Below are 15036 nucleotides of genomic sequence, written 5' to 3' on the forward strand. Positions count from 1 at the left end.
AATATCAGGGTTGGAAGGGACCTCAGGAGGTATCTAGTCCAACCCCCTGCTCAAAGCAGGACCAATCCTCAACTAAATCATCCCAGCCAGGGCTTTGTCAAGGCGGGCCTTAAAAACCTCTAAGGAAGGAGACTCCACCACCTCCCTAGGGAACCCATTCCAGTGCTTCACCACCCTCCTAGTGAAATAGTGTTTCCTAATATCCAATCTAGACCTCCCCCACTGCAACTTGAGACCATTGCTCCTTGTTCTGTCATCTGCCACCACTGAGAACAGCCGAGCTCCATCCTCTTTGGAATCCCCCTTCAGGTAGTTGAAGGCTGCTATCAAATCCCCCCTCACTCTTCTCTTCTGCAGACTAAACAAGCCCAGTTCCCTCAGCCTCTCCTCGTAAGTCATGTGCCCCGGCCCCCGGATCATTTCCGTTGCCCTCCACTGGACTCTCTCTAATTTGTCCACATCCCTTCTGTAGTGGGGAGCAAAACTGGACGCAATACTCCAGGTGTGGCCTCACCAGTGCCGAATAGAGGAGAATAATCACTTCCCTCGATCTGCTGGCAATTCTCCCACTAGTGCAGCCCAATATGCCATTGGCCTTCTTGGCAACAAGGGCACACTGCTGACTCATATCCAGCTTCTCATCCACTGTAATCCCCAGGTCCTTTTCTGCAGAACTGCTGCTTAGCCAGTCGGTCCCCAGCCTGTAGCAGTGCATGGGATTCTTCCATCCTAAGTGCAGGACTCTGCACTTGTCCTTGTTGAACCTCATCAGATTTTTGGCCAAATCTTCCAATTTGTCTAGGTCACTCTGGACCCTATCCCTACCCTCCAGCCTATCTACCTCTCCCCCCAGCTTAGTGTCATCCGTGAACTTGCTGAGGGTGCAGTCCATCCCCACACAGCCCTTCAAGAGGACCCATATAGCATTAAATAGCCAGGCCCAGAGCTCTTATTGTACTGGGGTACTTTATTAATTCGGAACACGGAATGTACCATGACAAGCTGGGGCCAGACACACACCCACTTACTCTGCTGCACGCGCTGGCTGCCTGCACATTCACAGGTGTAGCAGATACAAGATCCGTATCCTCCTGCTCCAAAGCCACGGGCCTTGGTCTTTTAAGGTCAGTTAGAATCCCTGTTAACAGTATAGGGCCTATGACCCACAGCTGGAGCAATTCCGAGTCCATCCAGGAGAGGGCAGCTGCGCACACAAGCACTAGCTAGTTCATGACAACACAGAGGTTGTTTTAGTGAGCTCGAGAGGTGAGCTTTGGGGCAGAAAGAGGCCACCATCCTTCCGCTCTGCGTACTCCTGCCAAGTCAGGAGAGTCTGAGCACAGTGTGTGAAAGATTGAATTGGTCAGAGCATGAATGGTCCTTGCCTGATACATCAGTGTTGCTAAGGGCACTATCTTCCTGCCCAGAGACCCTTACTCCTCCCTGACACAGCAGCTGGCATGATGCAGTACCCATATCCTGAAACAGCAATGAGGGTTCCAGAGAGACTATCCACAGGTAATGCACGCCTGCAAATAACACTAGTGGCCACCGGGTGTCACTGTTGCTCTTCAGAAAGGTTGGCAAAGGAGTACTTCTCTGGCAGTCAAAAAATAGAAAAAATGACCCTTAAAGGAGCCGGGCAGCTCGTTCAGTGCCTGATTAGCACCCACGGTCCGCAGCCTCCAGACCCAGCTGGGAAGCAGTCTCCCAAGTCCAAAAGCAGCGTGAAACATAAAATCCCTTTAATTGTATTCCTTTAGGAAAACACTGGGGCTTGAAGCTGTGCCCTCCCTGGGGGGCAGCAGGACGCTCTGGTAGCTGTCGGCATTCACTGGGCCTCGGTTCCTGGAGTCCTTCACCCGCAGGCTGGCGCCCCTGGTAATGAGGTTGGCGTAGCCCTCCTTGTGGGAGAAGGCGTAGCTGGAGCGCCGCTGCAAGGAGCCCCTGCGGAAGTGCGCCTTCAGCTCCACGGTGCTCTCCGCCACCCGCACGTCCCTGGAGCTAATCTTCTGCAGGGGGGCCAAGGAGAGAAACGTCACCACCCCCAAAGGGAGAGAAGGCGGGCTGAGAGAGGCAGGTTGGCCCTGGGGTGAAGGCACCAGTCTGAGAGATCTGGGGTCTGCACCAGCCTCCCTGTCTGGCCTGGGACAAGTTTCTTCAGCTCTCAGGTTCCCAGCTGTCACATGGGCAGAGCTGGTTCCCCGCTGCGCAGGCTGGCCAGCGAGCAGAGCCGGGGGAAGCAGCCTCCCACTAGTGCTGCTCAGCCTGTGGGGGGCACCGATTCAGCTGGCTTTGCTGCTAGGCCATCAGGCCTACCCGCAGCCGGGAGGGGAAAGCAGGGGGTGCTGGCAATGTATATTCCTGCTCCCCCGTTCACAATGGGGGTAAACGGGTGATGCTTGGCCATTCCCACCACAATGCAATGAGAAAAGGCCAGGAGATGTCAACTCCAATGAACACACAGGATCTTGTTGCCAAGGATGAGAGGGCATCACACTGGCAATACAGAAAGGGCCCTTTCATAGATGCCGTAGGACATGTCTAATGAGACAGACTCCAGCCCAGCATCTGGGCTCCAATCATGGCCAGTACCTGGTACTTTGGGGGAGCCTGTATCAATGTATCGTGCCATATGTGCCAGTGGTGGGTTGGCTCATTTCTTCCTGACTACCAAGGGGATCATCTAGTGCCCTGAAGCATGAGAGTGGATTGTCCTTATCCCAGTATGTACGGCACTGGCCAACCCCTTTAATAAATCCAGCCACACCCAGGCTAGAGACATACTGACATGCCTGGCAAACAGGTCGGCATGGCAACGGACCCTTCGAGAATAGCCCAGGGCCAGGATTGCGAGGGAGGGGCCTTCAAAGACGCTGGTCTCCCACCCCATCGCCCAGAGCCACACTTACATCCTGAATGGTGCCGGTGCCTGTGATAACGCGGAGCAGGCGGATAGTGAGGGAGGGGATGGTGTTCACCACCACGCACAGCAGGACGACGGACAGGACGTACGGGTCAGTCAGGGCGTTCTGGGAGGCATCTGTCAATAGGACGCAGGCCAGGGTGAGTCGCACAGGACATGGGAAAGACCCTAATGACTCTATCTATACCCAGGGCCCACTCGGCACAGATAGAAGGTCCAAGACCTCACCCTGAGGCAACTGCAGCGTCCAATGCATCATCCCAGCTCCCACGGCATCAGTACACCGCTCTAGCACAGCCCACGGGCCCATGCGGCGGCAGGGTTACGCAGGAATGGATCAGTCATGGATTTAGGGCTCTGCCCAAGGCCAATGGGATCATGACTCAGCTCCCCCCAGCTGTACGGGGCCGGAGGGGATCGGTATCTCCGAACACTCACGACACCCCCAGGACGTGGAGGGGTCGGCGTGGCCCCAACTTCCTGCTTCTGACACCACTGAGCAGGGGGGCGAGAGAGGAGGGCTCAGGATAAATAGGGTGGGAGTGGGGAGAGGGAGCGACCCCAGATGCAAGCCCCTCCACCCTGGGGTCCGTGGGGGCACCTGACCTGGAAAGCGGAAGATGGTCGGGGCTTCTCTGAAGGCCGGGAAATTTTGGGTGAGGAAGGAGAAGAGGCAGAAGAAGAGAAAGCTGCATGAGACGGTCAGGAAGGTCAGAATGGTCCAGAACTTAATGTCCATGATGATCTGTCCAGGAAGAAGCAGAACCAGCAGCCCGTTAACCCTTTAGACTCTGCAGCCAGCTCTGGGATTGAGTCCAGGAACCGGCAGCCTCCACTCCCCAGAGCTGCTCGCATAGCCTTTCGCCTAGGAGAGTTCTCCCAGGCCTCTGACCCAGCAGGGGGGACCGGCCCCAGCATTCGTCTCGGGCCTAATTCTGGGCCCGTTAACGCTCCTGCTGTTAGGCCACAGCTGAGCATTGAGGAAAGTCCCTGTTGCCAAATGGGCCAGTCCGGTTGGTGGTAGCAGAGATGGGATCTAAAGGTCAATGCAAGGGGGCACCCAAATCCAATCAGCCCTTTGAAAAATCGCCCCCCCACCCCCGTGTCAATTAGACCTACTCTGAAAAAGGGTGAGGGCCGGTCTACCTCGGAGCTGGAGCTGTGATCTGCTGCTCAGACAGACACGCCTGCGGTAGCCAGTGCACTGAAAATGCTCGGGCAGCTGCATGAGTAGCAGAAGGGGAAAGGCGCCCCGAGGACACGCCTAGCATCTCAGAGGGGTTTGTCCTGGGGCGGTTATCCCTTCCTGCCACCCGGGCAGCCTCAGGGCCACGCTGCACTAACTCAATCAGAGCTCCTGGCGTTGGAAATTACACCTCCAGTGCCAGTGGAAATGTTCCCTAAGAACACAGTGCTCGCCAGAGGGGCTTGTCTGTATAGGGCCCCTGACACTGCTGATGCTAGCGGCGTGCGGCCAGGGCTAGCAATGGCTGGGAAGTGTTTGTGTCACCCGCTGGCAGGGGTGGAACCAACAGGGGAGATCTCCAACACTTCCCCTAATGTAACGCAGGCTCATCTCCTAGGCTGGGAGGCGCAAAGGGGTTTAAAGGGGTTTCAACAGAGCAGTTTCCCACCAGGGAACGCAGTTTCACCAAAATCAAAATGTCCCACGGTCATTTCAATGCCATTTCTGATGGGAAAACCCTAACGGGATTGTTTCGACTTTCTCATTTCAGTTCAATAACGCCGAAACGTCTCCCTTTGCCCCGGTCACAACGGTTCAACTTCCTCACTTCAGTTTTACTTTTCGAGTAGAGGGAAACCTCAGTTCTAGTGTTACATTTAACAGTAGACGTGTCTATGGACTCAGATGCATTGAGGGTAGAAATGAGAAGGTTTCCAGCCATCAGAGGCAAGTTCTGGAACAGTCTTTTAAGAAAAGCAGGGGGGGCAAACAACCGGAGCTGGCGATGTTTGTGAATGGGGTTATTTGCTGGGCTTCCTGCAATGACATGGCCTGGAATCAATCCGCAGACGGTCCCTCCCTACGTTCCTATATTTAATACACTAGCGTTGAAACGAACGAGAACCAGTAACGTGGGAATGACACGTCTGTACCTTCTCGACCCCAAGCGTTGGACTGTTCCTGGAACGAAACGTTTTGCTGGCCCTGACTAGAAATGTTCTCCAGGTTTTCATTCCGTGGGAAATGGTGGTGCTTTGCTCCCATCCAGAACAAACTGTTTGCCCAGAATTGCGGGTTCCCAACAGCCCTACAAAGCAGTTTCCTCACCCAGTGCCTCACAGCCGCAAAACGGCCTCTTCTTCATCGCCCGCCCCGGCCCCTTCCCCAACTCGTGCCAGCCCCCCGCGACAGCTAATGCCAAGCCAAGCCAACCTCCCTTCCAATGGCAGCACCTCCCCCGACGTGGCCATTGGCTGTTTCCAGGGAACCCTTCCAGCCACTGCTACCTTTGTCCTCGAGGGTACCCCCCCCCAGCTCCTTGCTCTGAGATGGGGCAGGGGCACTCGAGGCTCACCTCAACAATGACAGACAGGAAGGCCGAGGTGGCCACTGTTACAGCGAAGGACTGGTAATCGCCGACGACCCTGCTGCCGACCCTGTCTTCGAAGGCCCACAGAGCAATGTAGAAGCTCCCCAAGGAGGTGACGGTGCCGTGGAGGAGGGTCACGCAGAAGACCCGGTAGTTGAAGAGCTCGTCTCTCTGGCCCACTTTGTAGAGCTCGGGGAGTTGCAGGCTCTTCTCCGCGCTCACGTCCTGCCGCGCAGCCAGAAGAAAGGGAGATGGGGGTCTCTGACACGCAGATGCCACCTACGTTAATGAGGCCACCCACCCAGCCATGTTACACGCACGCATGATGAGCCTGGAGTGAGGAGGAGCCCACCCACATGAGCATGGTGGAGGGGTGGAAGAGATATTAGGGAGGGGCCGGTGGGGGAGCCAGCCATCCACCCACGTGTGCTGGGCGTGGGGCATGAGATTTTGGGGTGCTGCAGTGCTAGGGACACATGCAATCTCTGTGTGTGGCCTTCACACGCAGCTAGGAGCTCAAAATGCCGAGGCCTAGATCCTAGACCACACAAGATGGAGGAGAAGCCGGCTGAGGGGTACAGGGGAGATGGAGCACAGCCCCCGCTCACAAACGGGGTGCTGTGAGCCCTTGCTACCATTTCCTAGTGGGGAGCAGTTCAGAGGCACGGAAGTACCAGGCACAATCTGATCAAGGACACTTAGAAGGGACACGGCCAGGCCTGAAGGTAGACAGGGTCCTGCCTCAGCACGGGGGGACCGGACTCGATGACCTCTCGAGGTCCCTTCCACCCCGACCCTTCTGGGGTTTTAAGTCCCATGGAGCATCTTGGAGGAAAGAAAGATGGAGAGACTGAGCCAGAGATGCTGCAAGGAGCTGACCTCTCCTTGGAGGGTTCATAACCAGGTTGATTGTGTTCTCCTCAAAAGTGACCCACAAAGGGAAAGATCTGGGTTTGTGCCCTGCTTTGCTTCTCTAAGCTTGCCAGTCAGGAGGCTTGAAAGGTGCTTTTCAAAACAAGGTGGGGAGTTTCTGCCTGGCTTTTTACTTTAGGAAATTTCTGCTTTTGCTGGCAGTCTCATAGGAAGACCCAGAAATGGGGATGGGGAGTTTTCTTGGCCCTTAACTGAAGGAGCAGGAGGTGCTGAATCTTTACCATGGAGCACTTTCGTCCCAACAGCTTGTTAGGTGTTTGAGTTAAAGAAAGTATCAACCAAAAGCAAAGTGTGTTAACCCATCCAGGTGCGATTTTCAGACTCCCACTGACGTCAATGAGAGTGGATTTAGGAAGGCACTGAGGGCTTTTGGAAATCTCGCCTTCTGACGACAATTCCCATCCCTAATCAACTGGGGTTAGTTTCCTCGGCTCTTGTCCTGTCATGCCTTGCTAGATTCCCATGCAGCTGCAGAGCATCTCAGGAAAAACAGGGGAGGCAACACCTGACATCAGAATATAGGGCTGAAATAATCTTTTGTGGGCCCCGGTGCCTGGCCTGTGGCCCCTCGCTCCCTCTCCGCCTGCGCTCTGCTTGGAGGCCCCCTCCCTGCTTGGCCTTTTCCTCCGAGGCCCTGCCTGCCGCTTGCAAAGGGAGCAGGGGAGAGAGGAGTGAGGGGCGGGCAGGGCCTCAGGGGGAAGAGGCTTAGCAGGGGCGGGGCCTTGTGCAGAACATGGGCGGGGCCTTGGGGGAAAGAGACCAAACAGGGACGGAGTCACGGGGCGGAGCAGGGGGGTGGGGCCACGGTCTGGGTGCAGGGGCCCCTTCTGCATGTAGGCCTGGCCCCATTGTAAACCAGGTACTGTCAGAACGTAAAAACAAGCAGGAAAAAAAATTAGGGACAAAAAATCAACAAAAAAATGTCAGGCTTTGTTTGTAAGCCAGCAAAGGGCACTAAGCCAGTATCAGCCATATCCTTTGCAGGTCACCTTTAGCAGGGACGAATCCATCCGTGGTGGAAAGCTGTGTATACGTTTAAAACAAGAGTAACGTTGCCACCAGTGTTTGCTATTTAAACCAGAGACAGCGAGGGTCACCCCTGCACCTTTCTGTGAAATACACACTGGGGAACTACCGCCGATTCCCAGGAAAGGAGGGCTTATGGGAGCTGGATCCCATGATTCCCCTGGTGTCCCCGGGATATCCTAGGATGCCAATCCCAGAGTGCACTGCTGCTGGGAGCTGAGCCGGGCTCTCTGGGATACACATGCAGGGGCCGTTGTGGCTGGGTAGGCAGGGCAGAGTGCTAGCAGGCATAATGTGCAAGGCCGTTAGGGTATTTCATGTGATTGAACACAGTCAAGTGTGGGCAGGCTGAGGGCCAGATCCCCACCCGGTGTAAACCCGCGGAGCTCCACTGCAGCCAGCTACGCCGTGGCAAACACACGTAGTCAATCCACAGAACGGGTGGACTGAATCAAGGCCTCCCACCCCATGGCCCGGCTGCAAGGCTGTCCCTGGCAGCGTGCAGCGACGTGGAAAACGCTACCTGTTCCATCAGTCCCATGGAGAGCACGGGGTAGGCGGTGTAGAACACATTGTAGAGCGCAAGGAACCAGCCCTCATACAAAGGCTAAAGGGGGAGAGACGGGAGAAAGCAATCAGAACAAAGCCAGGAGAGCAACGGCGCATCGGTGCTTTGACCAGACAACAAGAGGGACATAAGCAGAGTCTCATGGGCCCCACAGCCAGAGGGATCTAAAAGTCTGCTCCAGTGTTCATTGCAATCAGTACCAAGTCCCAGTGGACTCTGGATGAAACCCAAAGTGCTTGCGAATCTGTAGCAGAATGGAGGCGGTGCACTAGCTTCTGACACATTTACAAAAATGGAGGATTAACTATGAAATTGACGAGACAGGGCGGACAGCGGCCCCAGGGTTGTGTGATCTGAGATTGGTCTGCATTTACTTTATCCTGCTCCTAAACGTGTCATTTTCAATTTGCCGCAGGATGTTGGACTCAAAGGCAGAAGTGGTTGGTGGAAGTTGTCATGGGAGAGGCGGTGGATTTCGCCCCTGGGAAGGCGTGAGACGTCGTTTGGCTTTGTGGGATTAGCACTTTAGCTGGATCAGGATTAAGAATGTTGGTACATAAATGGTCATCACTAGGTTTCAGAGATAACGCACCCGTTGAGATGAACGGGGCAGTTCTCACTTCTCCAAGCTATTGTTTTAGACTCCCTGCAGGCCTCACTGCATCAACGGGCCCTTAGTTCATGTTTGGGATGTTTTCTTCATGACCATAAGAGCTAGAAATTTAGCTCAAGGTTTTCAAAGGGACTAGTGGTTTTGGGGGCCCAACCTGAGACCCCCCTCAAAGGAGCCTGATTTCCAGAGCATGGGTGCCCAGCACTTGCTGAAAATCAGGACCCTCTGCAGCGTCCCAACCTGGGCACCCAAAGATCAGGAATCACTTTTGCAAACTTTGGCCTGATCGTTTTCCAGTAGAAGCTGAGATTCCTAGTGAACAATTCTGTAGCGGATGGTGGATGCTACATCAAACTCCAGGGCCACGCAGGGCCCTGGGCACAACCTGGCTTGAATTTCTGTACCCACCTGGAATGGATTCAGGGGAGCTTTCACCCCCGGGGGATTTTTCACTGCTGAGCTGTTGCCCCCGGGTACCAGAAAGGGGCACATTACCAGGACAGAGACAAAGGATATGTGTCCACCCTCTAGCAGGTGCTACTGATGCCAGCCTCAGCCATGGCATGACATCCCACCCTTCTGTGAGGAGAGGGAAAGGGCTGGCTGGGGTGGCAAAGGGTAGGAGGGGGAGAGAGGGTGCATGACACGACCGCACCCTCCGAGCACAGCCAGGGCTGCCGCCTGACCTGGGCCGTGAAGCCGCTGTAGAAAGCGAACCAGATCTGCACCATCATGCCGGCAAAGGTCTTGTAGAAGAAGTAGCGGAGGAACTTGCAGATGCGCAGGTAGGACCAGCGGCCGTGCACGAGCAGCAGGCGTTGCAGGTAGCAGAACTGGGCCAGGGCGTAGTCGCTGCACTGGACAGCCTGCATCCCCTCCTGCCCGCTGATGCCAACCCCAATGTCAGCCGCTGGAGAGAAAGAGAGAGAGAGGCAGGGCTGAAGGGCCTCAGGTGTCACCGGGCAGGGGAAATCAGCCCCGGTCCCGTGGGGTTGGGTTAAATTGCTCCGACTGACCAGTGTCTGCCCTGAGACCTAGCCCCTGCAGGTGAGCTCTGGACCAATCAGCAACGAAAGGGGAACCCCAGAGCCACCATGGATTCATCCTGTGGCTGTAACCTACTGGCAAAGTGGCTGGGCCACTAGAGGAGAACAGCCTACTACTGCTACCAGCTGACAGAGTCACTCCTCTCGCTCGAGTGACAGGGGCCTGTGCTGGGGTGCAGAAGGCTACAGGGTGAAGCCCGGCTGATGATGCGTGGGAGGGGTGCTATACAGGGAGCTGGAGAGGGGAGGAACCTGCATGGAGGAGGTGTCCGTGCTGAGCTCGCAGGGCTCCCTGAGCTCACCCAATCCCCGACCCCCCAGCTTGAGGCCTCACTCTTGATCATGTTCACGTCGTTGGCTCCGTCCCCGATGGCCAGCGTGATGGCGCTCCGGTGCCTCTTCACCAGCTGCACTACCAGGGCTTTCTGCTTGGGGGTGACCCTGCAGCAGATCACGGCCTGGCAGCTGGTGGCCAGGTCTACAAAGGCCTCCTCCACTGAGCTGTCTGCCACCAGCTGCGTCTGAGCCTTGCAGCAGGCCAGCCGTGCCCAGAAACCTTCCTTCCTCTTCACCTTTTCCCCAGTGCCCAGGACTTTCTCCTGAGGACAAAGCAGAGACACGTGAGATGGCCTCAGACCAGCGGCTCCCCAGGGGCGAGGGGTGCTAGTCCTGTGCCCGAGCCACACCCCACTTGGCTGGTGGGGAAGGGGGAGGATGATTATGAGAGTCAGGCTAAGGACCGAGAGTTAGGACTCCTGGGTTCTATTCTCAGCTGCGACACCGAGTCTTTCCGCAACCTCCGGAGAGTCGCTTCCCTGCCTCGGTTTCCCCCTCTAAAACAGGGTAAGAATTGCCCACCATAAAGCTGACGGGCTAGATTTTCCAAAGTGCCCCCACGATTTAGCAGCATGAGGCCCACTGACGTACACTGGGATCTGTGCTCCTAAACTCCTTGGGCACTTTGCAAATTCTCCCCCTCATTCACCAAGCGTTTTGAGACCCTCAGATTGGAGGCACGATAGGAAGCACAAAGTGTCCAATCCACAAGCCACTGCCAGCACCTCCTTTAAATGTCCCTTCAAGACCCCCTCTCTCCTGCTGCCGAGGAGAAATCCACCAGGGGCGGGTGGTTGGAGAGGCTGCTGGACACTTACTTTATTTATCTAGTTTTTTAAATGGCTAGTGTCTATAAACATGAGTTAGATTGGCCTCCCTCTTCCCCAGCCCCACCCCTCCGCTCTTCTTAAAGCAGGGCCAGGACCCACGTCTTCTTGTGTGTTCGGAGCAGCACCAGCACAATGAGGACTTGACTGGATCCGCTTGGTGCTACCGTCATATAAATGTTTAGTAACTATAACTACATTCGGCTTCCTTCCATTCCCCCTGCGGTGCCCGGTGGGGCCAGACCCATCTTCACTTCCAGCCCTGAACTGTTGGCTGGCGTTGCTGGGCGTTGCTAAACAGCTGCCGTGCTGCGCCCCAGAGGGGGCTGCATTTCAGTGGCAGGTGGGTGGATCCTGGGCTCACTCGGGAAGGGGAGGCTTTGTAGAAATGACGCAATAACCTTGCGTTCGCCATGGGCCCCACCCCAGAATCCACGCTGGGCACTTGGGGTTGGGTTCCTGGGTTCGATCTCCCCCTTGGCTTCGCTTAGGCTGTTTTTACCCCTTGCTTTGCTCTCTGCTGGACTCCAGGGAGATAACTACGGTCCATCTGGCACTGCGCAGCGAAGGGGAGGGAGCGGCAAAGCATCACCTACCAGGAAGTCCCCGGTGACGACTAAGGCCATCTTCCCCTGGCGCCAGACCCCCGCGCGCTGCTGGGACCTGCAGAGGCGTTCCCCACTGCTGCCCAGGTTGTTGGTGCTCACCCAAGAGGCTTCCAGCATCTCACTGTGCAGGAAAGGGGCAGGGAGGGGATGGAACGTGGGGTCAAAGCCAAGGCGAGCCAGGGGCCACCCTGGGGAATGCTGGGCAGCTCGGGGCATAGGCTGCAGAACCTTCTATGCCTACGCCGGGGCTGGAGGTGAAACCCACGCTAGCTGTGACTGTCCCAGGGCAGCCAGGATGGCCCGAGCTGCAGAAGAGACCAGCCACCCCAGGTATTACCCTTGAACGGGATCGTACTTGGCCGGCGAGCCCCTCCCACCACTGCAGCGACACCTCTAAGGTTCGCACACGAGCGCCGGCAGAGCCAGCCGGGGTCCGTCTCCCTGAGCTGGGACTTCACCTTCCCGCTCCAGGGCGGACGTCGGCGTCTGAAGTGCTCCCCTGTGGGAAGGCAGGTGACGGCTGCAGTTCCTAGTGGGCACGATGCCCACATCTCCAGAATCAGCCCCCTGGCTGGCTCGCAGCCCTGCCCCGAACAGGCCGTGCAGACTGAACTCCTAGCCCCTGGGGAAGGGGCGGTTGGGGGTCATGGGGTAGGAGCCCCGTGGCTGCTTTTCCTGCTCATGTTCTGCAGGGGAATAGTGGGCTTTAGTCTCCAGGGGGGCTACGGGTCGGGAGTCAGAGGCACGGGCAGAGCTGTGGAGTGGTCGGGAGCCAAGTGCTGGGAGAGCAGGGGCTGCAGGTCGGGAGTGAGGGGCATCGCAGAACCGGGGGGGGGGGGGGACGGGACCCCAGGGCTGGGCTAGCAGGGCACTGCAGGTCGGGAGTGAGGGGCATGGCAGAGCTCTGGAGTTGGCAGGGGACCCCAGGGCTGGGCTAGCAGGGCACTGCAGGTCGGGAGCGAGGGGCATGGCAGAGCTCTGGAGTTGCAGGGGGCCCGGTGCTGGAATCGCAGGGCACTGCAGGTCAGGAGTGAGGGGCATTGCAGAGTTCTGGAGTTCCAGGGGGCCCGGTGCTGGAATCGCAGGGCACTGTGGGTTGGGAGTGAAGGGCATCGCAGAGCTGGGATGGGGGGACCCCAGGGCTGGGCTAGCAGGGCACTGAAGGTCGGGAGCGAGGGGCATGGCAGAGCTCTGGAGTTGGCAGGGGGCCCGGTGCTGGAATCGCAGGGCCCTGTGGGGTACTGGCAGAGCTCTGGAGTTGCAGGGGGTCTGGTGCTGGAATCGCAGGGCCCTGTGGGGTACTGGCAGAGCTCTGGAGTTGCAGGGGGTCTGGTGCTGGAATCGCAGGGCCCTGTGGGGTATTGGGAGAGCTCTGGAGTTGGCAGGGAGCCCGGTGCTGGAATCGCAGGGCCCAGTGGGGTATTGGCAGAGCTCTGGAGTTGCAGGGGGCCCGGTGCTGGAATCGCAGGGCCCTGTGGGGTATTGGCAGAGCTCTGGAGTTGCAGGGGGTCTGGTGCTGGAATCGCAGGGCCCTGTGGGGTATTGGCAGAGCTCTGGAGTTGGCAGGGAGCCCGGTGCTGGAATCGCAGGGCCCTGTGGGGTATTGGCAGAGCTCTGGAGTTGCAGGGGGCCCGGTGCTGGAATCGCAGGGCCCTGTGGGGTATTGGCAGAGCTCTGGAGTTGCAGGGGGTCTGGTGCTGGAATCGCAGGGCCCTGTGGGGTATTGGCAGAGCTCTGGAGTTGCAGGGGGCCCGGTGCTGGAATCGCAGGGCCCTGTGGGGTATTGGCAGAGCTCTGGAGTTGCAGGGGGTCTGGTGCTGGAATCGCAGGGCCCTGTGGGGTATTGGGAGAGCTCTGGAGTTGGCAGGGAGCCCGGTGCTGGAATCGCAGGGCCCTGTGGGGTATTGGCAGAGCTCTGGAGTTGGCAGGGGGCCCGGTGCTGGAATCGCAGGGCCCTGTGGGGTACTGGCAGAGCTCTGGAGTTGCAGGGGGTCTGGTGCTGGAATCGCAGGGCCCTGTGGGGTATTGGGAGAGCTCTGGAGTTGGCAGGGAGCCCGGTGCTGGAATCGCAGGGCCCAGTGGGGTATTGGCAGAGCTCTGGAGTTGCAGGGGGCCCGGTGCTGGAATCGCAGGGCCCTGTGGGGTATTGGCAGAGCTCTGGAGTTGCAGGGGGTCTGGTGCTGGAATCGCAGGGCCCTGTGGGGTATTGGCAGAGCTCTGGAGTTGCAGGGGGCCCGGTGCTGGAATCGCAGGGCCCTGTGGGGTATTGGCAGAGCTCTGGAGTTGCAGGGGGCCCGGTGCTGGAATCGCAGGGCCCTGTGGGGTACTGGCAGAGCTCTGGAGTTGCAGGGGGTCTGGTGCTGGAATCGCAGGGCCCTGTGGGGTATTGGCAGAGCTCTGGAGTTGGCAGGGAGCCCGGTGCTGGAATCGCAGGGCCCTGTGGGGTATTGGGAGAGCTCTGGAGTTGGCAGGGAGCCCGGTGCTGGAATCGCAGGGCCCTGTGGGGTATTGGCAGAGCTCTGGAGTTGCAGGGGGCCCGGTGCTGGAATCGCAGGGCCCTGTGGGGTATTGGCAGAGCTCTGGAGTTGCAGGGGGTCTGGTGCTGGAATCGCAGGGCCCTGTGGGGTATTGGCAGAGCTCTGGAGTTGCAGGGGGCCCGGTGCTGGAATCGCAGGGCCCTGTGGGGTATTGGCAGAGCTCTGGAGTTGCAGGGGGTCTGGTGCTGGAATCGCAGGGCCCTGTGGGGTATTGGGAGAGCTCTGGAGTTGGCAGGGAGCCCGGTGCTGGAATCGCAGGGCCCTGTGGGGTATTGGCAGAGCTCTGGAGTTGCAGGGGGTCTGGTGCTGGAATCGCAGGGCCCTGTGGGGTACTGGCAGAGCTCTGGAGTTGCAGGGGGTCTGGTGCTGGAATCGCAGGGCCCTGTGGGGTATTGGCAGAGCTCTGGAGTTGCAGGGGGCCCGGTGCTGGAATCGCAGGGCCCTGTGGGGTATTGGCAGAGCTCTGGAGTTGGCAGGGAGCCCAAGGCTGGGCTAGCAGGGGGCTGCAGGTCAGGACTGAGGGGCACTGGCAGAGCTGGGCGGGTGCAGGGAGGAGCCCAGGGCTGCAATAACAAGACAGGGCTGCAGAGGCGCTAGCATGGCTCTGAGTGTGGCTTGTTAGCGCTTCGTCTCCCGCCTGCAACTCTATCAGACAGGCGCTGGGAGGGGACGGGAAGCCGCTCACCAGATCTCCTTCTCCTCCAGGATCTGCATGTCGTCCGAGAGCAGCCGGCAGGCGAAGCCGATGTTCACCGCTGTCTCTGCAACGCACAAGCTGCTGCTATGACAGGGGTCCCCCGGCAGCAGGGGAATATCCCAGCACTGCCCCCACTCACTCCTAGCACTAGCTATGCAGCTCCCAGCATGGCTGGGCAGCTCCCACTTGCATGGCCAGCAGGAGACAGGTGGCTCCCTCTGCCTCAGTTTCCCCCTCTGTAAAATGAGAGAGACCCATGGAAAGTGCTACATGTTATTGTCCCAGAAAGAGCCCAGCAACGCAGAAGAAATTCAGGGAAGTGGGGGCCCTTGCGGGGGAGGATCCTGCCGCAGGCAAGAACAGA

At 58.1% G+C, this 15036-nt stretch overlaps 1 protein-coding gene across 1 annotated transcript in view; it reads right to left on the bottom strand.

The window, feature by feature from the left end:
* Positions 1 to 947: 947 nt before the first annotated feature.
* The window catches only part of ATP8B3 (ATPase phospholipid transporting 8B3), a 70680-nt gene continuing 56591 nt past the window's right edge, over positions 948 to 15036 (bottom strand). Inside the window, exons 20-28 of the mRNA XM_054013297.1 lie at positions 14661 to 14736; positions 11427 to 11559; positions 10002 to 10266; positions 9308 to 9531; positions 7964 to 8047; positions 5467 to 5706; positions 3533 to 3671; positions 2913 to 3043; positions 948 to 2012 (exon numbers count right to left, since the gene is read on the bottom strand). Coding sequence (XP_053869272.1) covers positions 1746 to 2012; positions 2913 to 3043; positions 3533 to 3671; positions 5467 to 5706; positions 7964 to 8047; positions 9308 to 9531; positions 10002 to 10266; positions 11427 to 11559; positions 14661 to 14736 — 1559 coding nt within the window. The 3' untranslated portion in view covers positions 948 to 1745. The remainder of the gene's footprint in view (positions 2013 to 2912; positions 3044 to 3532; positions 3672 to 5466; positions 5707 to 7963; positions 8048 to 9307; positions 9532 to 10001; positions 10267 to 11426; positions 11560 to 14660; positions 14737 to 15036) is intronic.

The sequence above is a fragment of the Malaclemys terrapin genome, chromosome 24, assembly GCF_027887155.1.
Source record: "Malaclemys terrapin pileata isolate rMalTer1 chromosome 24, rMalTer1.hap1, whole genome shotgun sequence".
NCBI lineage: Eukaryota > Metazoa > Chordata > Testudines > Emydidae > Malaclemys > Malaclemys terrapin.